Source organism: Trichechus manatus, unplaced genomic scaffold, assembly GCF_000243295.1.
Source record: "Trichechus manatus latirostris isolate Lorelei unplaced genomic scaffold, TriManLat1.0 scaffold00021, whole genome shotgun sequence".
Lineage (NCBI taxonomy): Eukaryota > Metazoa > Chordata > Mammalia > Sirenia > Trichechidae > Trichechus > Trichechus manatus.
Window position 1 is genome coordinate 17,027,795 of NW_004443957.1, and position 26,732 is coordinate 17,054,526.

General features: G+C 48.4%; 1 protein-coding gene across 1 annotated transcript in view; it reads left to right on the plus strand.

The window, feature by feature from the left end:
* The first annotated feature begins 8,044 nt into the window (after positions 1 to 8,044).
* The window catches only part of QSOX1 (quiescin sulfhydryl oxidase 1), a 49,392-nt gene continuing 30,704 nt past the window's right edge, over positions 8,045 to 26,732 (plus strand). Inside the window, exons 1-2 of the mRNA XM_004372877.2 lie at positions 8,045 to 8,410; positions 19,606 to 19,706. Coding sequence (XP_004372934.1) covers positions 8,125 to 8,410; positions 19,606 to 19,706 — 387 coding nt within the window. The 5' untranslated portion in view covers positions 8,045 to 8,124. The remainder of the gene's footprint in view (positions 8,411 to 19,605; positions 19,707 to 26,732) is intronic.

Here is a 26,732-nt window from a genome sequence, read left to right on the forward strand (position 1 = left end):
TGGCTCTCGGGGTCCAGCTTGGGCTCTGGAGTATGTTACTTACTAGACACATGAGCAGAACAACCTTCTCAGCCTGCCTGAGCCTCAGTTTCTCCAGCTTCATGTTTTAATGATGTTTGCCTCACCTACTGCCCATCAAAGAGACGACACAATGAAGTGCTTCATGGAGCGGCCAGTACTGTCCAAGTGAGGGTCGTGATTCTTTCCTTATGGATGGGACCCCCTCATAATACCTGGCTAAGAAATGTGGGGATCCTCAGGAGGCTACCAGGGAGGGCATCTGTCTGCTTGCTGCCTCAGCCTCTGCATTCTGAGATCACTCCCTTTGTCCTCCACCCAGTCCAGAGGCCTGAGAAAATCTCAGCTTGAGTTGGTTCTCCTGGTATCTGGGGCAAAGGTGGTAAAAATCTGTACTGGGGGCCCACTCTGCTAGCGAGATGCAGGAAAGGGAGACGGAGTGCCTTATCCTACCTTGCCACTTGCTGACCGTCTACCCCCTGGGGTTGCCGCAGAAGCAGTAATAGGTCTTTCAACGTAGGTGCCCTTCGGAAGCACTCTGGTAGGTTAGGGATTATTGTGTAGGTGGTTTGAGGAAGGGCTACTTTATAAAAAACGCCACCTGGTCTTGCGCCATCCCTATGATCTGTTTTGGATCAGACCGTTATGATCCACAGAATTTTCATGGGTTGATTTTCAGAAGTAGATCACCAGGCCTTTCTTTCTAGTCCGTCTTAGTCTGGAAGCTCTGCGGAAACCTGTTCAGCATCATAGCAACACATATGCCTCCACTGACAGACTGGTGGTGTCTGTGCATGAGGTGCAATCACTCTTTTTTTTTTTTACTTTATCTTGGACATTCTTCTGTGTCATTAATATAAGACCATCTCACTATTTTTAATGGCTGTATGATAAGAAAGAGAAAAGCAGCCCCTGACAGCTAGAACTGGCCCCGTTCTATCAGCTAGGCCTTAGACATTTAGATCTCCAGTTTTCATATGTGCATCAAATTTATTTGTATGTAGGGACATCCTTAGAATAGTTTGTAAGTCACTAAGGGCAGTGCCCTATGACTCATCCCAAATGTGGGACCCAGGGTGGCCTCCCCAGTGGCCCTACACAAGTGATTGTCCTGTAGATATTTGCACAAGTATAGCTGTAGGATATATTCCTAGATATTGAACTGCAAGATCGAAGAATATATATGTTAGTCATTTTGACCAATACTACTAAATTTGGAGGGCATCATCTTAACCCTGTCACTCAAGAGCTCTCTCCAAGACATCTTGGAGGGCAGTGCAGATCTGTGGTTAAGCAAGGGCTTTGGAGACACATAGACCTAATGTTGAAATCCAACTTTGCCATCTTATAGATGTGTGACCTTGGGTAAATCACTTAGCTCTCTCTGTCTCAATTGCCACATTTGTAAAATACAAATCACAATATTGTAGGATTGTTCTGAAGATTGAGAAAAATATGCAAAACACTCAGTGTTGACAAGTGAAATGACCACTCTACCCCACAAGACAGCAAACCTCAGGAGGAACACTTCCAGCTTCCCTCTGCCCCCTCAGTCACTTCACTGAGAGAGAAGATAAGTTTGGGAAAAGGAACTTGACAGGTGTGGCTGCTGAATTCTGTCTGAGCTCTGCCACCCTGCAGGGAGAGTGCCTTCTGATCTCTTCCCATCCATATAGTCAGCTTGCCACACAGGCTCAGCCCCTGTGGAGAGGTCCTGTAGTGTGTGGGAGATACATTTAACTATAGGGTGAAGTATTAGGAACACTTTGTGGAAACACATCTAAGCCACATTCTCCCATCATATTTACCTGTAATAAAGCTGAGGAGTTTTAATCTCCATTTGTTTCCTGTGCTTGCTCCTTACATGAAAGGATGTGATGGTTAAGGTTGTGTGTCGTCTTGGCTGGGCCGTGATTCTCATTGGTTTGGCAGTTATGATGCAGTTTGGTGGTTGTATAATGATGTGATCACCTCCATGATGAGATTTGATATAATGTGATCACCTCCATGACGGGATCTGTTGTGAGTAGTCAGTCATTTGAAGGGGAGTTTCCTTGGGGGTGTAGCCTGCATCCAATATAGGTGGACTTTCTGGCAAGGCTCTTGGGGTTATATGGAGAGAACAGAAGAGATAAATTCTGCCCTTTCACAGGAATAATGTTATACTTTATTTATAAGTATGTGTATTTATCTGTTATATAAGAAATGTGGTATATAAGCCACAGCACTAAATATTTTAAATTAGGACATCTACTCTCAAATCCTAAAGTTCCCCCAAATAAATCTTCTCACAGTATCACAAAGTTGACGAGGTCCCAAGAAGTCTTGTTTGGAGAAGATTGGGCACCCCCGCAGCAGCTCAGCAATGTGGTCTTGTTGCCTTTGATTTTAGGCCTCATTTGATGACTTGCAGATTCCCAAAAGTCCTAATCCCTGATATTAGCCAGAGTCCAGACAACAAAGCCTTGAGCTTGTAGCCTTGTATCTTCATTCCACTTTTAATAATTAGCTTGTCCTTCTATGTGTGTGTGTGGTGGTGGGGGGCACCCATTCCCAAGGAAGCTCTGCCTGAACATAGAGTTCTTCCTCAAATATCTTTTTCACAGACTATGCCCTTCTCGATGTTTCAGTGGCTATGTTGGAAAGTCTGACAAAAATAACCTCTACTATTACCTCGTGTGGCCATGAGCAAGTCCCCTCACTTTTCTGGGCCTCAGTTTCCTCTACAGATGTAGAACAAAGCAATGGGACCGAGCATGAGCAGAAAACAATGAGGAGCTGGAAAGGAATTTCTTAGTTACCCTCTTCCAGTGGCTTTCTCTCTCTGGTGTTTGGGTAGATTTCCAGCCCTCCACCCCAACCCAAGAGACTCACAGAAGGACATGCAGGGATTTTACGTTTTCCATTCTCATTTCTAAGGCCCTGAAGGACCCAGGGTTAGGGACCCTGTACTAGGTGTTCTCCATTCTCTACCCTTCTCTAATCTGCCTTTTGTCTTGGAAGCCAACTTCCATGGACTATATAATCAGGGCACCCTCATCTTCTGCCTTCAGTTGGGTTTGGCCAATGGGAGGCACTGGAAAGAGATCAGAGGGCTGGAGGAGAAAGAGATCAAAGTTATATTTTCCTGGTCTTTCCATGCTTTCCTCCCTGCTTTTCTGTGGTTCTGGCAGTGGTAGTGTTTTATAGTTATGGCTCCAGTTGGGTGGTCCCTCTTCCTCAACTCCAGCTCTCACCAGTTCTCATCACAGAGTTCCCTTCCCTTACCTCCTCTGGTCTAGGGGTGCTGAAAGGGCTTCTTGCTGTTGCCAGTTCCTAGGCACCTCACTTTGTCTTGTTTGTTCCATTTACCCCGCATATGTGTCCGCAAATAGTCTTTCCATTAAGCCCCCTTAAGTAAACCCCTTGAGCGTGCCATCTCTTTTCTGCCATATCTGACTGATACAGACCTTTACTGTTTCTCTTCCTTTCAGACTTGGGATTCTAACTGCCCCTAGATACCCAAAGTTTCAACTGAAAGGTCATCTGGAAGATCAAGAGGCAGATCTTGAAGGGAGAAGGCAAAGGCTAATTCTTCTACTGTTGTTCCTGAATTACACCCAGGCCCCCAGGCACTTGCCTTCCTGTTGCATACACCCTCTGATCCTTGATGCAAATGAGTGAGTGGCAAGTCACCTAATGCTCTCCTACCAGGTGACATATTTGATCAAGCAATATTCTGTTGCTCACCATAACTGTCTGTGTTTGTGCGTAAGCTGCAGTCTTCTCTCCATCTGTCTCACTTTTGGTCACCAGACTCCCATTTGTCTGTCTCTTATTCATGCATAACATGAATGATTCACAAGTAGGAAAGTCAATAGGACTTCCTCTACCTCAGTCTCCCCATGTGTAAAAATGGAGTAATAATACTATCAGTCTCATAGACTTGAGGAGAGGATTAAATGAGTAACATCTGTAAATGCTTAGAACAGGAGGTGTAAACTGCTTAGCTATTACTATTATTATTCTCTCATCTGATTCATCGTGACCCACTTGCCTACAGCTTGTGTGCAGAAAAACAGGAAAGGGGACGTCTATAGGATTGCTAAATCTCCCCACTTAGAGTGCTTCCCTCCATGCTCCTTCTCCTCTCCACACCCCATTCCTGAGTAGATGTCTTTCTCTGCTACCTTTGCATCCCAGAAAGCTCCAAGAAGGGCAAACAGGGCACGCCGCAATTCTTAAGTTTATTGCTCTCATTTCTAGACCAGTGGTTTTCAAATGGTGCCCTGGGGAGCCCAGGGATTCCCAAGATGTTCCCATAGACCACAGAAACTGAGTATCGCTGTAGGTCACATCCTTCAGCTCACTTTTATCTGTTTAAGTTTCCTTTAACATTCTGTTTGAACAATGGCTTCCAAGACTTTAAAAAGTTGAAAATCCCTGTTCTAAGGCATTGAAAGGCCCAGATTTTACAACTCTATGTCCTAGTCTTTTGGCCCCATTGCCAAGAAACTTTCTTTACTCCATTCAAATAGTTTGTATTCTTTTCTGGTTTTGATGCTCTAAAACAAGATACGCGAACAAGAGAACACTTGTACTTATCTGGGGTGTCTTTCCCAGAAGCTCAGCGTATTCAGCAGACATTATCTCCTTAATTCTCAGGCCCCTGGGGAAGATAACTACAACGCTTTTTAATTATAGAGTCATTTGAAGGCAACTGACTTTTCCTGGCACCAGATCCAGCCTCTGGAGTACTTCCAGCCCCTAGAATCCAACATTAGTAGGGGACTATCTGTCCTGATGTCCCAGGGCTGGGCCTGATCAAGTGGCTGCTGGGCAGGAGGGGAGTGGGGTAGCAGAAGCTGTATAGGGACTGATTCCCAGGGAAGTGTACTCAGCAACTGTAATTGGCTAACGGAGAAGGATGTTGGAGGGATGTTATGGATTGTATTGTGTCCTCCAAAATGTGTGTCAACTTGGCTAGGCCATGATTCTCAGTATTGTGTAGTTATCCTCCATTTTGTGATGTGACGTAATTATCTATGTGTTGTAAATCCTGACCTCTATGATGTTACTGAGGCAGGATTAGAGGCAGTTATGTTAATGAGGCAGGACACAATCTACAGGATTAGGTTGTATTTTGAGTCAATCTCTTTTGAGATATAAAAGAAAGAAGTGAGCAGAGAGGAGGACCACCTACCACCAAGAAAGGAGAGCTGGGAACAGGACACAACTTTCAGACCCAGGGTCCCTGCACTGAGAAGCTCCTAGAGCCAACAGAGAGAGAAAGCCTTCCCCTGGAGCTGGTACCCTGAATTCAGACTTCTAGCCTCCTGGACTGTGAGAGAATAAACTTGTTTGTTAAAGCCAGCCACTTGTGGCATTTCTGTTATAGCAGCACTAGAACACTAAGATGGGGGAGATACTAACACTGTAATAAGTCACCATATAATTTTTTTATGCAGTTCAAGATGTGGGCAGAGAGGATATGAGCCCATTGAGGAAGCAAAAGCTCCAGCCCCAGATCTCCTTCTGTAATCGCAGATTACCACAAGGCTCCCTCCCACACTTCTTTCGGGTCTTTGCTCAAGTGTTACATTAGAACTTCCCTAAGACCAGGGCAAGAGAGGCTTCTACCTTGAGCTCTGAGCTTTCTGGCCCTCCTCCTGCCACTGCCTTTTCTACAGAGCAAGGAGTCCATGGGCCAAGGGGAAGTGCCAACCCAAAGCACCTGCCCCTCCCTATTCTTATACCATACTGTAGGTACCTAAAACCCTAGAACTCACTGCCTCAATGGCACCAGGCCTATTCCCAGGGTCTATCCTCTTTAGGGGCCAAGGAGTGGCCAAGGGGAGGCTTTTTGCAGGAGGTGTAGACAGAGCTTGCATGTGCAGACAGGGGTATTACAAGTGTGGGCCCAAGGCCGCTTGATATGTGGGACAGAGCTGGGGTACAAAGATAAGGGGGAAAGGCTGAGGACCAGGACCTAGTTGTCTGCCCCAAAGCCACAGCTATCCAGTGTTCACCCTGGGAGAGTTCAAGAATTCTAAATTTATCCTGAGGTTCACCCTTCATCCAAAAATTGGACAGGCTCATAAAACAAGGTGAGACTAAGGGGGCATACCAGTCCAGGGGCAAGGACTAGAAGACAGGAGAGGACAGGAAAGCTGGCAATAGGGAACCCAAGGTCGAGAAGGGAGAGTGTTGACATGCCGTGGGGTTGTTAACCAATGTCATAAAACAATATGTGTACTGTTTAATGAGAAGCTGGTTTGTTCTGTAAACCTTTACCTAAAGTACAGTTAAAAAAAAATTCGAAATTTAAATTTGGCCTTCCAGATTATTATGGGGTTGCCATGAATCAGACTCGACTTGACAGCAACAGGTTTGGTCTTTTGGTTTTGGATACTTGTCAAGATAACTCAAACCAAACCAAACCCATTGCCATCTAGTCGATTAATACTCATATCAACCCCATCGGACAGAGTAGAACTGCCCGCATAGGGTTTCCAAGGCTGTAAATCTTTACGAAAGCAGAATGCCACATCTTTCTCCCTCAGGGCAGCTCGTGGGTTCCAGCTGCCAACCTTTCGTTTAGCAGCCAGGCGCTTAACCACTGTGCCACGGGGGCTCTTCCTCAAGATAAAAGGATAGGAATTTTACATAACAGTTTGTTGACTTGATTTACAGCTTAAAAATATGTAAACATATGGTATGTGGATCTCTACTTGTGCTGTTTCCCTGGGCTGCGCAAATATTAGGTGTGGGTCTTCCCCTGACCACCCTGTCTAAAATAGCACCTTCTCTCACTTTGTTTTTTCATAACATTTGTCACCATCTGACACTTATCATCTCTCTATCCCCAACAGAATGTAAGATCCATGACTGTAGTTTCGTTTATACCTATTCTTCGTAGCCAGAGCAGTGCCCGACACAAGGAAACCACTCAGTAAATGTTGAGTGAATGAATGAATGAATGGATAACAAATCTGGCCTCAGAGTGTTTACAGGTGAGGTGGGCTACTCCAGTAGACACAAAGGAAAAAGACTGCCCTTGGAGGAGCACCTCCTAGTGTTAAAACAACTCACAGCAGTGGAACTTCAAAAGGTGACCAGGGGAAATCCATCAACACCTTAGTACACATGAACACAAGATTAGCTTATCAGGTTAGTTGTGAGACAAACATTTAAGTGAGTGTAGAGAGCTGTGGACAGGCTGAAGAGTTACATATGTGCGGGGGGGGGGTGCTGGTTGGAGGGGCTGGTGGGGTGGGAGGGGGTAGCCCAGGCTGCTGAGAACCACGATTGAAGAACAGGGCATGCAGAAGGAATGGCTGGGAAATGAAGACCAAATGTTTCCAAGGGCAAGCCCAGGTATGCAACATATGTGCCCTAACAATCTTATTAGGGTGGCCAGACTTGGGTGCTGAAGGAAACTCTGACTGCATGACAATGGGCTCGGCTGGTCCCAAGCCCGGAAGGGGAGGGCGCATCCGATCCCTGTGGGGGTCATGGCGGTCACAGACTCAAGACTGTTCTAGCTGGCGGGGGGCCGCAGAGTCACTGCCACTAGTCCGTCTTCTCTACCAGCTGCTTCTGATTGACAAAGTCTTGCTGCTTTGTGGGGTCCCTACAACTTGCCTGAAACAACATAAATCGGGATAATTTATTCCGTATCTGTTGGATACGGGGGCTGCGAGAGACCAAATAACCTCCCAGGTCATGCGCAGCAACCAGAACCGTGGTCTAGGCCTCTGCTCCCCGGACGCCCCACTATTTTCATGAAGTTGGGAGCTGGGGAGAATTGGCTGATCTCTCAGCCTCCTGGGGCCTGAGGCAGGGGACCAGGCCCCGCAGCTCTGACGCCTGGGAGGATCGGAAGAGCAGGCTTGCCACGAGGGCCCAGGCTTCGACGCACCGTTCCTGCCCCCACCCGTCCACAGGCTCTCGCGCCAGTCCGCTAGGGCGGGAAAGGGGTGGCACCCAGTGCGGTGGGCGGGGCATAAGGGGCGGAGCCAGTAGCTCCTCCTCGCGGGCGGAGGCAGGAGGCGCGGAGAAGCGGTGTAGGCACCAACTCGTCGGAAACTTGTGTGCGGTTGTTGGCCTAGGGTGCAGCCGCCGAGGATGGGGAGGCGCGGTCTCTGCTTGGCAGCCGCCGGCCGAGGCTCAGGACCACCGCCGGCGCTGTTGCTGTTCCTGCTGATGCTGATGGCGGTGCCGGGTGCGGGCGCGGCCCAGCGCTCGGCGCTGTACTCGCCCTCCGACCCGCTGACGCTGCTGCAGGGGGACACGGTTCGCGGCGCTGTGCTGGGCTCCCGCAGCGCCTGGGCGGTGGAGTTCTTCGCCTCCTGGTGCGGCCACTGCATCGCCTTCGCCCCGACGTGGAAGGCGCTGGCTAATGACATCAAAGGTGAGAAGCCAGGGCGGCCCCTCGCTCCCCCCGGGCCCACCCCCTCCACCTGCCCCACGGAGGGCTCCTCGCTCGGAGCGCGCTGCCACCTTCCCATCACCTCTGGATTCACTCCAGCTTCCTCTCTGCCCATCCCACTCCCCCCAGTTTCATATCCTCTCAATTCCATTCTTGGCTCCGGCCCCTTGTCTTTCTCCTCTTGGCCCGCATCCGGAGCTTCTCTCCCCTCCCCGCGGCCGGGGCCCCCTGACCTCCTGCTCTGTTTTCCCTGTTCTCTCTGTCTCCTGGTAACCTCGACCCAGTTACTGCCCCATCCCTGAGGGTGGGGGTGGGGATCTCTTTTGTTCCCCCTCATGCTCCACTGGCACCTTACAGGCTTCCTCTAGTCCAGCCTTGTCGCAACCCCGTTCCTCTCGCCAGGGACCTGTGTCACCTTCCTGCCAAGTTCCTCAGATGCCGTGGGGTCAGTGCTGGGGAGACCAGAGAACTGGCACTCTTTCTGCCGCCCCCACCATTACCTCTCCCCGCCGCCTCAGTTAGTGACACAGCTGGCACATAGACTTCCTTTGTTGCCTCATCTTTACCTTTGAGATGATTACGCTCACTTGACAAGAGTTTCCTGACTCTGTTCCAGGCATCTCCAGGCCTGCTGCCTACAGCTCATTAGCTTCTGGGCCTCCTCCTCTCTCTTCTCCTTGTGCTTTCACTCTCTCAGGCCCTTCTGTTTTAACCCCCTGAACCCAGAGGCCTGACTGAAGGCAACCTCTTGGTGTTTGTTTGGTCCTTGCTCCCAGGAATGTTCGCATTCCCTGGCCCGAATACTAACATCATATTTCCTTGATTCTAAGACTCCACCTATTGTGAAACAGACCATTCATTTAATAGTAGCCTGAGTGGTAGATGGATAAGAAAAACACTGAATGTATATAGATTTTAAGATGTACCCTATAACATAAATGTTAAATTTTTTTAAATGTAAGAATAGTAAAAAAAAAAAAAAAAGCATTACTATGATAATAATAACCCTATTGCCGTCCAGTCGATTCCAACTCATAATGAGTCGGATGGTAATAATAGGAATTAATGTTACTGAGTGCTTATTATGTGTCAGGCACCATACTGAATAAGTGCTTGGCATATATTAGCTTAGAGTTTTCTTTCACAGGTGGTGCAGTGGTTAAGAGATAGGGCTACTAACCAAAAGGTCACCGGTTCAAATCCACCAGCTGCTTCTTGGAAACACTTTGGGGCAGTTCTGCTCTGTCCTATAGAGTCACTATGAGTGGGAATTGACTCAGTGGCAACAGGTTTGGTTTTTTGGTTTTATGGTGTCAAATAATCTGCCTAGCCTAGATAGTGAAGTATTTAGGGAGCAGGAGTGGTGTGGTGGGTAGTAAATGATTTGCTTCTGGGTTACTTCCTCTGAAAGGAATCTTCTCTTCTGGGTTGCTTCCTCTGAATGGAATAACTTCCTGATTATGGTGCTAGGGCCTACCTGAAATGGTCGTTGGATGAGGACTGTATCTTAGGGAATAGGCCTCTTTCTGGAGAACTGCAACCATTGTTCCTTTGCTGTGGTATTGGTATTTCTTGATAAACTCAACTGTTTGTGGTAGAGTGGCTCATTTGTAGAGTCAGGTTTTTTTTTGTTTGTTTCCAGGTTTTTTTCTTTTTTTTTTTTATTCAGGTGAAGGCTTACAGAACATATAGTTTCTCATGAAACAGTAGTACACATATTGTTTTATGACATTGGTTAACAACCCCACAACATGTCAACCCTCTAACTTCTCAACATTTTTTTTTGGTGGAAGTACACATAACCAAAGATACACCATTTCAAAAATTTCTACATGCACAGTTCAGTGACATTGACTATGCTCTTCCAATTGTGCTGTTATTCTCACTTCAGATGAAGGTTCACAGAACAAAATAGTTTCTCATTTAACAGTTACTACAAATGTTGCCCTATGACAATGGTTACCAATCTCGCAACACATCAACAATATCCTTACTGTAGAGTCAGGTTTTTAAGCTTAGCCTACCTCTTTACTTGAGCAGCTTGCAAAGTTATTACTGAGGTGGCTAACTGTGTGTATATCTTTTAGCCTTGTGGTCCTGGAAAGTTATTTTTAAACAAAGTTTATAAACCATCTTATCTCCAGTCTCTATATAAGCACTTGCTCGTGTGCCTCTCTGGTCCCATCACCCGAATATACCATCTCAGAGCAGCTCTTCACACTGTTTCAATGATGACAACACATGATAGGTCAGGGCAGGAAGGGAAGAAGAAATATCAAACATGGAACTGGAGTACCTTAAGGAAAATAATCTCAAGGGACATTGCAGACCTGAACATCATACAAATTCCTAGGTAAGTTTCTGATTTGAGGCTACAAGGGGTCTTAAATGACCAAAGATGGACTCATTCTAGAATGATTCCTCTTCTCTCTTGAGAGTGCTGGGGGGAAAGATTGGCCTCTTGCAACCCAGAGTTTTCTTACGAATTGTACACCCAGATACTGATCCAGCCTCCTCTTGGATGAGGGTTGCCACTTCCAAAAGGGGTCTTTCCCCAGTGCTTAAGGTGACAGTCCTTCCTTAAAAAAGCAAGAACAAAACTTAACCTCTGAAAGGAAAATGGAAGCATGAACATCTGTGGAGATGAACCACTGGAGATTTAGGTGGAAACTGGAGGTCTTCCATGAGCCATGAGGGTCAGTCAGCCTCCTGAGCAGGATCACGTCTGGGGAGGGCACTGGCAGAGTCTGGTGTCGGGGTTTACAGTGATGAAGAGCGCCCCCCACCCCCACCCCAGTCCAACGTGAGGTTTTCTGTTGAGGACTTGCCAAGAAGCCAGGGGCCATCCTCTATGATGTGGCTCTCACCTCATCTCTGTATTCTGAGCTTCCTTGAGAAAGTTTGGTTGTGGAATGGCAGAGGACTGCTCTCATATGACCCTGGGCTTGTGGGAGTGTGGCACATATGCTCTGCTTCTGGTAGGGAACACCTTGGGGTGGGAGTGGCAAGAGAGTCAAGGTCAAGACATGGAGAGAGAGAAGACTTTTGCAACCCTGACCAGCTGGCCTTGAGCATCTGAAGTGGATAGGGCTCATTTCTTCAGTGAAATGATAGGTTCTCTGGAGAGTTGTTACCCTGGGGAAGGGCACCTGTTTCTGAGGACCTAGCTCACCCTTTTCTATTCAAGAGTAGCTCTTACTGTTTCACCATATGCTGGGAAATTCAGTGTGTGCAGTTTAGATTTTCATCAGTTCACCAGCTAATCAATCAGCAAATATTTGTTGAGTGACCTTTGTGTGCAGTGCATTGTTTACATTGCAGTTCAGGAAATGAACTACACACAGCAGGAAAAGTGGCAACAGAAAGAAACTGTGTTTGAAAAGGGCCAAAGGAGTGATTCAGCTATTTCTTGTTGTAGGAATTAAGGGAAGAAGAAAGTCATAGAGGGCCAATTTGGTCACCAAAGGCCTTCACTCAAGCAATTATTCAGTACTTGCTGTATGCCAGGCATGTTGCTAAGGACCTCTACAAGCCATTATTATATATAATATTTACTTAAGAAAATGTCTGAACAATAGATATTGTCTTCTTTTTTTACAGATAATTAACTTGCCCAAGATTACACAGATGCTGGAGGAGGTATCGAGCCCAGCTCTTTCTGACTCTCCAGAGCCTGGGCAAGGTAGAAAGGGAGGTGGAGGAGGAAGGATACTCCAGGTGGGAAAACAGTATGTGCAGAGCCATGAAGATGAGACCTGTAAAGCGTGGATGTTTGAGTGACAGTGGGCAGTGTTGGTTTTGCCTTTCTTTCTCGTCAAGGGCACAGACCATGTCACGTCATTTTACCCCTGTGGTACCTAGCACAGAGCCTGGTACAGGATAGGAGCCCGCTGAACACTCATGGAGGCCAGTGGCATGAGCCTCACAGGATTCCAAATGAGAATGTGAGTGACAGAACCCTCTGCTGGTGCTGTGGCTCCTGTTGACTCAGACCTAGGGTGTCATCCAGGCGTGAGGGGTAGGGAAGGCATTTTGTCCATCCCGTGACCTCACTGCCCAGAAGCCTTCCCCGAGGAGGCAGAGATATGGTGCATACCACTGACTAGCTGGACATGGTATAAGCTAACTCTCTGTGTCAGGAGGGTTTCTGGAGACTTGAGGGTGAGGAGCTGGGCCTGAGAACAGGCAGGGTCTAGTCACTAGACCACTGGACTCTAGTGGTTCTGCTCTGCAGCTCCTGACTGACTCTTGGTGGTTTGGGTCAGTGTGTGCCTTGGCTTTGATGGAGGCTGTGATTTGCTCAACAGTCAGGCATCAAGGCCATTTTTCTTGGCAAAGAGTTGTTTGCCATCCAGCACCTGAACACTTGTCAGAGCCGGAAAGGACATTGGAGATACCCATTCTGGCCCTCATTGGACCTGTGAGGAAACTAAGGCCGGGAGAGGAGACATGTAGAGCTCATGGTCCTTCAGCTAGTTATAACCATAAGCAAGTCATGTGACTCTGATCCAGTGCACTTTCCTGCACTTGTGAGAGGGGAAGGAAGGCTGCTTGTGACTTCAGAGGGAGCACCTGGTGGGGGCTGACTCACCTACCATGCTCTCTTTGGAGCACAGTTGAATCTTTACCACATCCTCACCAAAGGGTGTTACCGCCCCTCATCCATCACTCCTAAGTTCACAGCTGTGTGGTTTTTCTTACTTTCCCTCCCGTCCCCTCTCCATTTTCCTTTTTACTCTATTGTTAGTAGAGAAGTTACTCTGCCCAGGGCAGTAATTACACCAGAAAATGTTTTTCTCCCCAAGAGTAGGGCTGGACTGACACTGCTGGTCATTTTTATGTTGGGCCTTCAAGACCATGGTATTTAAGTCACCTGACACTTTAAAAAGGCCCCTTTCCCCCAGTTCTGTTTTTCTTTGACAGCAGTGCATTTTTACTGAAGTGCAGGTTTGTTTTACGAGTGGAACACTCAGATAAGGGTCCTCTCTATTCCTAGTACTGTTACTAGAATGATGACTAGTCAGGTCCACAGCGATTAGTGTCAGACCGGACCTTTATACGTCATTATGGCTCATTAAGGTATGACATTGATATTCCTGAGAAACATCCCTCAGCCAGGGCTCTCCCAGCACCTGACTGGCCTCAGCCTCCACCTCCGCCTCCCCTTGGGGCTGGAGCAGGTAGCAGAGGCTCTGGTTCCATTTCATGGGGGTACAGGGAATCAAGGCATAAAGAGAACAAGGCAAAGACAGCCAGTGGGCAAGGAGCTGCGATTCCCAGGCATAACCTTTTCTCTTGCCTCCACGAGAGGTAGTTAGTACACTCGTCCCTGCTCTGAGTTTCCTGGTTGGGAAGCTTATAGAGCAGTTCTCTGTTCTGTCTTGAGACCTCTTGAGACTGGCACAGAGGCTCAAATTCTGGGGTTAGATTCAGATTCCTAACAGATTAGTTGTGTGACCTCTTAGGCGTGATTACCTAATCTCTCCATTTTACAGACAAGGAAAGCAGTTTTAGAGATAAGTACCTTCTTACTTTCCTCATAGGATTGTTGTGAGCATTAAACTAGATAAAGTGGGCACACCATAAACTCTCAGTATGTTTTCAAATATCATTATCACCTCAGTAAGAGCTGATAATAGGAGGCCTGGTGGTGCAGCAGTTAAGGACTCAGCCACTAACTGAAAGGTTGGTGCTAACTGAAACATTGGTGATTTGAACCCACCCAGCGGCCCCACGAGAGAAAGACCTGGTGATCAGCTCCCATAAAGATTACAGCCTAGGAAACCCTAAGTGGCAGTTCTACTCTGTCAGGTGGGGTTGCTGTGAATTGAAAATCCACTCAACGGCACCTAACAACAAGAAGAGCTGGTGATAAGACTGTTCTGAGTTACAGGGAATGACATTTTAACTAGGAGACAGAAATGTTTCTGCCATTCTCTCTCATGAGGAAGGCTGTGATTGGAGGCAAACAGCAAACATAAAGGGAGCATGGTGAGGTGGAGGAAAGAGTGGGCTTTCGAGTCTGGTAGGCCTTGGACAAGCTTGAAGGCTCCTCAGTGTGTTTCCTCATTTGTAAAGTGAGGGTCGAGGGAGATAAAATACGGGTGTGCAGTGGGTACTCATTGATGCTAGCTTCATTTTCTCTCCTTCTCCCACATCTTCAAAGTCTTCCTGCCCCAATGGGTCGTGGGCACTGAGAGTCTGAGGAGTGGTGGCCTGTGCTCGTGGTCACCCTGCTGATGAGCCTTGTGACCTCCAGCCCTTGTTATCCGAGGGCAGTCGCTGGTGGAAGGACATGGAATTGCCTCTCTTCTGAGGCTCTTACATCTAACTGACTTACTGCTTTATGAGATCACACACTACCTGAGGACAGGACCGAGTTTGCCTTCATTTTTATACCCTCCCCAGCATCTACCCCAGAGTCCCTGCCTTGCACATAGATGTTTCTGAAACAGGAATGATACCTGAATATTATCCACTGAGGTCTGAGAGCTGTCTTTTCTTGCTGTCCTTCCCACAATGGTTTATTTCAAACATATCTGACCAAAATGGCTTTAATGTTTCTCTCAGCTTCACTAAAATTTAGACAGACTTCTTCCTGCCTTAAGGACCCCTGGTGGCGCAGTGGTTAAATTGCTTGGCTGCTAACCAAAAGGTTGGTGGTTCGAACCCACCAGCCACTCTGTGGGAGAAAGATGTGGCAGTCTGCTTCCATAAAGATTTTACGGCCTTGAAAATTCTATGGGGGCAGTTCTACTCTGTCCTATAGGGTCAGTATGAGTCGGAATCGACCTAACAGCAGTGGATGGGTCTTCCTGCCTTATCTCCCTAACCTTTCTCCCTCTGGCCCTGTGTTCTCCAGGTGCCTAACCAGGGAGTCCCTTATCTCCGTCTCCCCTGGCCCTTCCAGAATCCAGGTGGCCTGATCACAGAAAAAGAAAGCGTTCGGAATCAAATGGCCCTAATTGCAAACTCAGTAAATCACTCACCTAACACAGTGATCAACCCCCCTAACATCCTCCAGTACTTTTCCACTTGTTGTTGTTGCCATTGAGTTGATTCTGACTCATGATGACCCCGTGTGGGCAGAGTAGAACTCTGTAGGGTTTTCAAGGCTGCAACCTTTCAGAAGCAGATTGCCAAGCTTGTCTTCTGAGGCACCTCTGGATGGGTTTGAACTGCCAAGCTTTTGGCTAGTAGTCAAGTGCTTAACCATTTGCACCACCCAGAGACTTCTTTTCACTAGCCCATCCCAACTTGTAAATCCTTTCCACTCTTTGTTTCAGTGGCATTGAGGTCAGATTTCGTTCTGGTCTCTTTCCTCTGTTGCAGTAGCCTTGAATAAAGTCATCCTTGCCTGTTTAACCTTGTCCCGTACACTTCTCTTTGACATCTCCTTTCCCCTCACTGGTACTGGCTGCGCTGATCCCTGTGCTCTCCTCTTTCAGCCGGTCCTTTCCTGTGGATCTCCCCAGAACAACATGACCCAACCCCAGCTGCAGAACAGAGGACGCCAAGCTTAGAGTGTGCCAGGTGGCCCTAGGAGGTGACCTGTGCTTCCCGTCTTCCCTTAAGCCTCCGTTGGGGAAAGAGGGCCACAGAAAGACGGTCCAGCTGCTCTTGCCTTACCTCCTAGATCTTCCTGTCTCCCTCTGCCTTACATTATCCAGACGCCTAACCAAGGAGTTGCTTGTTTCCCTCTCCCTCTCCCTGTCCCCTGGCCCTTCCAGAATCCAGGCAGCTTGATCATAGAAGAAGAAAGCATTCTTCCCAGGCATTGGCCTTGCTTTGCCTTTATGCCTGCATTCTCAGGTAATTGGTTTTAACCTCATCTCCACCTGGACCTGAGGATGGACTGAGGCTGAGGGCAAAAGAGAAAATGTTCCAGCACTAGAGCTGCGGAGAGAAGGATCCCTGGCCTGGGTCAATTGTATAATTCAGCAAACAATCACTGAACGCCTGTTGTATGCTGGATGCTGGGGATGCTAGGCAGTGGGGATGCAAAAACGAGAAGACATTTAGGGATGGACAGACTTGTAACTGTGTAGTAGAAATGGGAGCAGGGCCCCTGAGCCTTGAGCTTGTAAGGTGACTCTTGGTGGTGGTGTTGCTGTGTGGCGTCGCATCAATTCTGACTCATAGCGACCCTATAGAGCAGAGTAGAACTGCCCCATAGGGTTTCCAAGAAGTGGCTGGTAGATTTGAACTGCTGACCTTTTGGCTCTTAACCACTTTGCCCCAAGGGCTCGACTCTTGGTAGGGAGGGGAATAGTATTCAAATTACTGTGCCTGACAAATGGGAGTTTGTTGGATGGGTAAGGGTGGCCTGTGGGGAGGCTTTTTCTTATGAGGAATGGCCTGGAGACATGAGAGAGTACCTATGATTTCAGGGAAGGAGAAAACCTTCAACATCCCTGGAGCATAATTGCGGAAGTGGTAAGAGAAGAAGCTGGATAGGTGAGCAGGGGCGAGATCAAGAATGGCCTCATGGTTGTAGGTTTTCTTATAAAGGTAATGGGAGCCACCAAGGAGTATTGAGTAGAGAGCAATGTCAACAGATCCCCACGTAGAAAAGATCATTCGGTGGTTGGGAAGACCAGTGAGAGACGGAGGGAGCACATTAAGAAGGAGCACATTAGAACCTTGTCAGGAGGGAAATAAGATTGTTATGTTTATCTGAAGAGGACCTGCCTTAAGAAACCCTGCAGAAGCTCGCTGGACATGGAGGATAGGTTAGAGGTGAGATGAGTTTTGAACCCAGATCTCATGTCCCAGCCAACCTAGAACAGGAGAGAGGAGATGAGGGGTTTGAGGGTGGTAGGGGGAAGACTTTGGAGGAAGAGACTTTGGAGGCTGGTTGAGATGAGCAGATCCATATGGGCAGACTACCTGACTCTGCCCCTACCAAAGGGTGCCAACAGTGGCGGGGTGGAGCGGGGAGCTAAGAGGAGAGTGTCAGGGAGGGAAAGAAAGATGCTGCCCTGATGAGCACAGCACGTAGCAGCCCTGGCTCAACACCCACCATTTATGCAGGCTACTCTGCAAGTGAGATTGAAAGCCAAAGGACCGAACCAGTTTGCGGACATTTGACTAAACCTAAGCTGTAGCCCTTATGTGCCAGGGGAGTCAAGAGAGTTCCCCAAAAGGGATTTGGTGAGGTGGGGTTTGAGGGAAATGGTATGACAGGATGTGGCTTACTTGTCTCTGCTAACCTTGTTTTCAAGTCTGTCTCTGCTAAACACTTCAAACCCTCTCTCCCCCCACACCCCACCCCTACACACCCAAACACCCACACCCCCTCCCTCCTGCCAGGATTCCAGAAGCTTCAGTGCCAAGAGTAGACTGCCAGCGAGAAAGGGAAGCTAGGAGGAGGGAAGAGAAGTGGGTGAGTGGGCGTTGCCTCAGGCCTTCCTCCCAGCCCCCTGCCGTGTCACCCTCTGGGAGGATAAGCTTAGTTGCTCTGAGCCTTTCCTTTGAGGGATGGGCCAGAGGTTGTCTGGGAGGTGTGCTGCCTCTTCCTGCATCTCTCTTGTGAAAGTGAGGGTAACGCTCTTCCCATGGGAGCTCTGATGCCTTCTGAGATAGCATTTTTCAGACATCATAGGAACAGGTTCTGGGGCGGAATAAGAAGTCCTGGCAAAACTGTGATTCTCAGGCATGTTATTCAGATATTAGCATTCTGTGCTTATTGGGAGTTAGGTGGGCTGCCTGTGCAAATGTCACTCCTCCTCCCTTCCCCACATGGGGCATGTGCTCCTGATGGAAAGTATGGAGCTGTGGGTCACTGTGGTTGGGCCCTGCGGAGCTGTGCATGGCCGCCAGGAAGGCTCCCACCTTCACTTCACTTCTCATCTGTCCCAGAGGCGCCGGTGGCTCCAGAGTGCTATGGGAGTAAGCCCAGACCCCTCCAGGCAAGCACTCACAGGCCCCTTCCTGCCTCCCAACAGCCTGGTGTCTTTAAGAGCCCCTCATACTCTGCCAGTTCTCTCCTCCTCGCCCTTGCTTACCTATTTCCCTGCCAACAATGCTGACCGTCAAGGCTCTACTCAAGTTCCACCTCTCCTGGGAGGCCCATGCCTTAGTCCCCAGGGCGATCTCTCCTGCGTCCAAACGCCTTTAGAGGTCTGTGCCACATGCTTGGGCACCAATCGACCACTGTCTAACTGTGTGTATGCTTCATGCGTATGTATCTTCCCTTCCAGCTGGAGCAGCTTCATCGCAGGGTGGGGTGGGATTTTGCTGGGTGTTCAGTGGGCACCTGACCTGGAATTAGAGCCTGGTAGACCTGCCTCATAGATGAGTTTGTTTTCTCTTTCCCAGATCCTGGGTTGGGGCCCAGATGGTGCTCTTATTCTCTCTGCCAGTAAGTGTCCATGGAAGGAGAACGTGCAGCCTGGGGCCTGATGAAGGAACAGTGTGGCCAGGCAGCTGGCCAGGGGCAGCTTTAATCTCTTTCCAGAGGCAGCTATTCTGGCCTCAGGACTTCTTTCTTCTCTGGACTCCAAGTCCTTCCACCTTCCTCCCCTAGGTGTCCTGCCTCCGTTTCTGGCTGGGGACCTGGTCCCCAATACCCTGTGTCCCACCCAAACTGGGCTGACTGTCATTACCTCTGGCCCCAGAATCTGTCACTGAGGGTCCACTGGGGAATTCCAAACTATCTGAGGTGTGCTCTCCACCCTTCTGGAACTGATCATCTCGAGAGGGCAGCAGGGACAGAGGCAATACCTTCCCCAGGATGTCCAGGCACATCTCACTTCTCTCTTCAGCTGCTTCTCTTACACCTGTGCCGCAAAGGATATGGTGTTGAAAGTGACATAGTGACAAAGTGACAAAGTGACTGGGTTGACCAATGAGGGGCAGAACCTCGGTCAGGAGGGAAATAAATTTTTGTGTTTATGTTTGGTGACAGAGTAATAGGGAACACAGACCACATGACTTGTTCTATTTAACTGTGCCTTAAGTACGGGCCCCTTCATGTGAGGTTCTAGCTAAATGCAGAGTAACTGGAATATCTCCCTGGCCCTTTTGTGAGGAAGATGGGACCTGTCCCATAAGAGCTTTGGGGTCAGGTGCTGTGGGGCAGGTGGGAGTGGGGGGGGGGCATTCCGTGGGGGAGGGAAGCAGGGAGGGGAGGAGCATGCCCCTCTTGCTTACCCCCGGCTTGTTTGTCCTTTCAGACTGGAGGCCGGCATTGAATCTCGCTGCTCTGGACTGTGCTGAGGAGACCAACAATGCAGTCTGCAGAGACTTCAACATCCTTGGCTTCCCGACCGTGCGGGTGTGTGGCAAGGAGGGGAAAGCGGGGCGGGGGACGGTTCTGGCGGAGCATGTTACCAGCTGCCCTGTGTTTCCCTGGCATCTTCCTGGGCTGCCAAGGTCTGTGGAATCCCCTGATGCTTCTGGGCTTGGTTGGTTTAAATCACAGCCCTTGGATTCTTCTGCTTGATGAAACACCTGATTTAGAGGCAGAAGGGGATATGAATTGGAAGAAAGAAAAGAAAGGTTCATTTGGTTTTGGGAAACTTTGCCGTTTAGAAGGGAAAGGCACTGTGTGTGTGTCTGTGTCTGTGTGTGTCTGTGTGTTTGGATGAGTGGATTTGAGCTGTGAAGTGATTATCCCCTGGGTTGGCAAGAGCTTCCAGTTTCCAGGGCCCCTTTCCAATTCCTCCCTCCTGACCTCCTAGCCTTAGAAGTCTGGTCAAACCTGTAAAACCAGGACTCAGGCTCTGACCCTCTGTGGGCAGGATCAGACTCAAGGGGCCTACTGGACCCCCAGAAAGGAACCCCAGAAACACCAGCATGCCTCCTCCTCATCAGGTAAGTGCCGAGAACCTATAGCCGCAAGTAGCTCAGAGGTGAGCCGTCAGGGTAGCCTCACCGCACAGGCCAGAGGTTGTCTGGGAGCATTGATCAGGCAGCACAGTCAGACAGCATTGATCCCCGGCATGGACATCATCATACCCAAGGCATGAGGGCTCTGTCACCCAGCTCGGGCAGAAAGTGGCATGAGCTCTCTGATGCCTGCCAGCCTGCCCACCTTGGGGCATCAGTGGCTTAATTAATATCTAAACAACCTCTGAGACTCTTAAATAGAAGGCCCTGGAAAGCCCAGAGCAGCAAAGCTGCTGCAGTTATAGTTAGGGCCCTCCCCAGGGCTCAGGCCCAGCTGTAATCCAATTAATTTTCTTCCAAATTAGAGAATCCAAAGGGTTGGTTTTCTGTACCTTTCTTGAGAGAGTAGCAGGGACAGAGGCAATACCTTCACCTCCAGCTATAAATAAATAAGCCCCTCTCCACCAGAAGGTTATCTAGGAATAGCAGTTTCCTTGACAGCCAGTAAAACTAATCAGGAAATGCCTTTGAAAGCCAAAATGCCAAGTATTGTCCCCGGAACAGGATATCTCTGAGCTCAGGGACCTCGAGTTCCAAGCAGAAACATGAGCCACAACGCAGCTTGATTACCCCAAGAGAATTCATCTGGAAAGCAAGGCCTCTGGCTCCTCCAAGAATGTCCAGCTCTAATTCCATGTGAACTTTCTGTTCCTCGCACCCAGTGAAACCCTGCTGGATTCAGGTTTCCATAGCCCACCAGAGCTCTCCTCCTAGACTGTTGTTACCACTTAGGGTCAGGCCCCAGGTTTAGCTGAGACCAAGCTGGTCTGGGGAACAGTGTGGCAAGCCAACAGCTCGTGGCAGCAGAGAGATTGTTTATCATTCATCTTTTTAAAGGAAAAGATCTCCCTGGCAGCTCCATTGTCCCTTCCCTCTACCCCATGATACGTGACTGAAAATACTCAGTTACAGGGCATTCTTCATTTTGCTGAACCAGCCCTGAGTGGGAAGCTCTGGGGAAACCAGTATGGCAGCAGGAGTCCTTGTTCATAGGCTGCTATTCTTCTTCTAATGAGGACCCAGCCAGAGGTCCAGCCACTGCCCAGCCCCTAGGAAGGGAGTGTCATCAGTTCTGTGGCCAGGCCAGGTCAACCTGCTGTGGCTGTGTGGGGCCTGACACCTGGGGCTTTCTGTTTCTGCCTGGGAGAGGCTGGGGCCCTGCGGGTGTGAAGGAGGCAGCCCAGGCAGTTGGGAGATTCAGAGGCTCCTCAGCACCTGTCCAAGTCATGCAGCACACGTAGCATGAAAGCCTTACGTGATGATTCATCTCCTTAACCACTGAGCTGCCTGTGGGAGGGGCACTGGCTCATGGAGTCCGGGAGCTGGGAGGTTCCCTGGTCTTCTTGACCTTACCCTGCTTCCAGACAGACAGTACCTGGCTGTAAGGTACTCCATATGCCCTCCCTCAGTGAAACCTTCCCTGCCTCTCCTGAGGAACCTGCTTTTCAGTTTGGGCCAGGGAAAGACACTCAGTGCCCTGACCTCAGCACTTCAGCCATGGGGCAGTGGCTCAAGCTATTGGCAGCTCTGTGCTGTAATGCAGTGGCTTTCAAACATTATTCACTGTGAACTACAGTAAGAAATACACATTTTACATTGAGATCTGGAAATTCGTTTATATCTATTATCGCTGAAACAAAAGTTTCATGCAACAATACTTAACTCTCATGAAATGCAGTACACACTGATATTTTCGGTTCTGTTGTATTCATTTTTTTTTTTTTTTAAAGTGCTGGCTGTGAGTCACTAAACTGACTTTATAACTAATAATAGATTGCTCCATTGTTTGGGAAACACCACTCAAACAGATTCCGCATCTCCAGAGATTCTGGCTCACTGAGAGCCCAGTGTGCCTGTGGGCACTGTGGCTATACTCTGGAAAGCAGAGCTGACCCTAGAAGTCTGCCTGGCTGCCAGCAGGCCAGAGAGATAGCCCTGTTGCCCTGCCTGCTGCCTCCTGGGGACTGGAACCTGTCCTTGCCCTCTCTGCCTGCGAAGGCTGTGAGAGTCTGAGGGGAGGACATATGCCGAGCAAGAGGAGGAAAGAGTATTGCCGGTGTGATGAGACAGGCCCACACAAGACCCTGGCTGCCCCAGTGACATGAGTCACTGTCACTTTCTTCTACCTCATGCCTCTTGTCACCATGAGAAAACAGTGAGCTTCCACCAGCCCAGCCTGTTTAGCAAATGCCTGGCCCTGCAGGGCGGGCCCAGCTGTGTCAGGTCCACATCAGACTCTAGCTGGAGCCCAGCTGGAAGAAAACAAAGGTGCAGGGGAGGGAAGGGCTAGTTTGAAACACATTCTGGCTGGAGTTTGGGGACCTAGAGGCTGGAACTTATAGGGGAAAGGACTTGACCACTGTCTCCTCAAGTTTCTCTATGACAGCAGGACTGCCTCTCAATGGGTAATAGAGAGTGACCCTTCGTGGCATAAGGCCTGGCTGGGGTCAAGATTACACAACGCAGCAGGAGCAGTGGAGTAGGAGAGGACAGAGTCTTCTCTTAATAAGATTTGAGGCAATAATTGATATGAGATCAAATCCTGGCTCCACTGCTTGCTGTATGTGACTCAGGAAGCCTCTTAACCATCCCGGCAATGGGCCTCAGTTTCCTTGTCTGTAAAAACGGGATGATAATACCTACCTAATAAGACTGTTGCAAGAGAGAATGAGGTCTTATTTGTGAAAGTGTGGAGACACTGTGGGGGGGTTCAGTAGACATTAGTTTTCTTCCTTCCCATTGCCTATCTCATGGGGTCACCTCCTCCGTGGTTGCTGCATTTTAGGCAGGCCATCAGCAGCTATTGAGTGAGTGTCTGCTGGGTGCACAGCAGTGTGCTCCCCACTGTGGGAGAGGCCAGAAACTTAACACATGTCAGAGAGGAGGATAGGTCTTCAGAAAGATGTCTCTTGCCTCTCTCTGAAAAGAGGAGATGGGTTCCTTTCCCAGCTGTCTGCACCAGGAGGAAGCAGAAGCCTAGGGCAGATGAAGATCAAAGACAGGGTATTCAGATTCCAAATCATTTGGACAAAGTAGATGAAATTGGCAAGGGAGAAAACAATTTTTTGTTGTTGTTCATTCATTCATTTATTCACTCATTCCAGTTGTCTTCCCCACTGATAGTCCGCAAACGTAAGACGTGGTTAGGGTTGTGAATCCTTGTGGGCTAGAGGTGGGAGAATGGACCTGCAGGTGAGCTTACCATAAAATACATGGAGAATGGATCATTTTCCTTAAAACTTGTTTTTAAAGGCTGAATTCAATGCCACCAGTGACCACCACTGGAAAGTGTCCTTTCTGTTCAGCTTTATGTGGCCCCAGGAAGGCAATTGCTCCTTGGGTTGGTAAAGACCTGCCTAATGTCACCTGGTTTTCTGCCTTTGGGGAGATGCTGGAGGTCTTCCAGGGGCTGCAGCATTGGAGAAGGTAGAAGCTACCTGTGAAAAGTGATGAAAAGAAAGGGAGGAGGTGCTGACTTCTCCTAGAGAAAAGAAAACTCACTCCTGAAGTCTTAATTGCCTGTTTCCAAGGAGTTGTGGTGGTTTGCATTGAGTAGGGCACTGCCTCCACCAGCCGACTTAATAAGGATGCATTTTAATAAGAGGACAAAAATGTGCCCTGGTTAGATTTTAATGTGATTTGGTCATGTGCTCTTAAAATGATCAGAGGGCAGGATTCTCTGTTCAACTGAACAGATGTCTACTGAGTCCCTCCATGTACTAGACACTGTGACCACTCACTCTGGGGCTTGCAGAGATGAACACGATAGAGTCCTGCCCCCCCGGCCACAGAGATTGGCTGGTGGGTGGAAATTTGAGGTGAAGTCCATTGTAGTTGTAGTGTAGACAGTGAGAGGCAATGGGAGGTAAGTTTGCTTCAGGTCCTGGAAGGCCTTGAATGCAGATTTAGACATTATTCCTGGCAATAGGGAGTCATGGGAGAGATTTGAGGAGGAGTAACATGATCAGACCAGAATTGTGCCTTGGAAAACTAGCCATAGTGGCATTGAGGAAGATGGTCGCATAATGAAAAAATTGATAATATTAAAATGCACGCACGATGGGGGAGCAAGTATAAACTGTTGCCGTAGTCCAGAATAAGACCATAGTTTACACAAGGCAACAGACGGAAAAGGAGATGACTGTTGAAGAGGTATTGTGAAGGTCAGATTTACAGAACTTGGCAACTGACTGGATGATGAGGGTGTGGGAGTGGGAGATGCTGGTTTGGGTGACAGAGAAGATGACAGACCACTGGGTGAGATAGGAAACACAGTTGGAGAAACAGACTGGGGGAAGCGTGCCTCAGTGTTGGAGTGTATGGGTAAGATGTGCCCTGAAATCTGTATGGAGGGCACCAGGAGGAAGCAGAAGTCTAGGGCAGGTGAGAGTCAGAGACAGAGTGTTCAGATTCCAAATCATTTGGACAAAGTAGATGAAATTGGCAAGTGAGAAAAAATGGTTTTTTTTTGTTGTTGTTGTTGCTCATTTGTTCACTCATTCATTCAAAAGCATAGATTGAGCTCCTTCTCTGTGACAATGCCATTAAGTACTTCTTAAGCAGAAGAGTGTCATGATCTGATGTGTGGCTGTAGGAGAGACTGGGGTTAGGAAAGAGAAGAAAGGAGCAGTACAGGCAGGAGATACCAAGGGCAGCAGACATAGGAGAGGAGTCAAGGGCAAGGGGAAGGCTGTGAAGGTGGCCAGAAAGGGCTGGTCAGTGTCAGGTAAACCAGTGAAAGCAAAGAAGGAGAGTGTCAGGAAAATGTTTCACAAAAATGGCAAACTAGCCATAGACGAAAAAAAGCAGGTGGTAATAACATCAGATATTGCAAAGAGATCAAGAAGGGTCTGAAACTACTATTATAAGAACTCAAGAAAAGGTTTAAACACAGAAGAAAATATTCTTTGATGATTTCGAGGGTGGGGAGGGAGGGTGAGGGTTATTCACTAACTAGAAAGCAGATAAGAATGATCTTAGGTGAAGGGAAGGACAGCACATGCTACAGGGGAAGTCAGCACAACTGGACTAAACCAAAGCTAAGAAGTTTCCTGAATACAGCCAAACACTTTGAGGGACAGAGTAGCAGGGGTGGGGGTCTGGGGACCATGCTTTCAGGGGACATCTAAGTCAATTGGCATAACAAAGTTTATTAAGAAAATGTTCTGCATCCTACTTTGGTGAGTGGCATCTGGGGTCTTAAAAGCTAGCAAGCGGCCATTTAAGATGCATCAATTGGTCCCAACCACCTGGAGTAAAGGAGAGTGAAGAACAAAAAAGACATAGGGAAAGTCTCGGCCCAAGAGACAGAGGGGGCCGCCTAGACCAGAGATTTCATCAGCCTGAGACTAGAAGAACTAGATGGTGCCTGGCTACCACCAGTGACCACCCTGACAGGGAACACAACAGAGAGTCCCTGATGAAGCAGCAGAAATGTAGGGTGCAAAACTCAAATTCTAGTAAAAAATCCAGACTTAATGGTCTGACTGAGACTGGAGAAACCCCGGAAGACATGGCCCCTGGACTCTTTGTTAGCCCAAAACTAAAACCATTCCCGAGGCCAGCTCTTCAGACAAAGATTAGACTGGACTACGGGACATAAAATGATACGAAGAGCGTGCTTCTTAGCTCAAGTAGATACGTGAGACTAAATGCGCAGCTCCTGTCCAAGGGTGAGATGAGAAGGCAGGGAGTGTTAGGAGCTGATTGAATGGACACAGTAAATCCAGGGTGGAAAGGAGGAGTGTGCTGTCACAGAATAAGGAGAGCAACTAGGATCACATAACAATGTGTGTATAAATTTTTGTATGAGAAACTAACTTGAATTGTAAACTTTCACTTAAAACACAATTAAAAAAAAAAAAAAAAAAGTCTGGAAGAGGTCATTGAATTGGCCAAAGAGAAGGTCACCGCTGAGCATTCCTAGAGCAGTTTCAACTGAGTGGTAGCGACAGGATCCAGAGCCAGCTGGACATGGGAATGAAGGGAGAAAGGAAGTCAGGGGAGTGAGAGCAGAGTACTGTTTTTGAAAAATTTGGCAGTGCAGAAACATTAAATGGAATAACTGGAGAAGGAAGGAAGGCCTTTCAATTTCCATCCTCCGCCCTGTGTTCATGCTCTCTCTCTCTCATTTTTAAATTAGAGGGATTTGAATCTGTTTGTAGACCTAGGAAAGGAGCTGATAGAAAAGTGGGGAGATGAAAGATTAATTGATAGGAAAAAGCCTCTAAAGAGTGTGAGGTGTGGGAGCCAGAGCTCAGATACTGAGATTGTTCTGGAAGGTGGAAGGGAAGCTTCTGGGGATAGAAGGGAAGACTGAGTGACCAACACAGAGATAACTGGAGGTGGAAGTGGGAGGCCTTCCCGTTAGCCCTGCACCTCGTGGGAGGGTCTCTTGGAGTCCCTGCGTTCC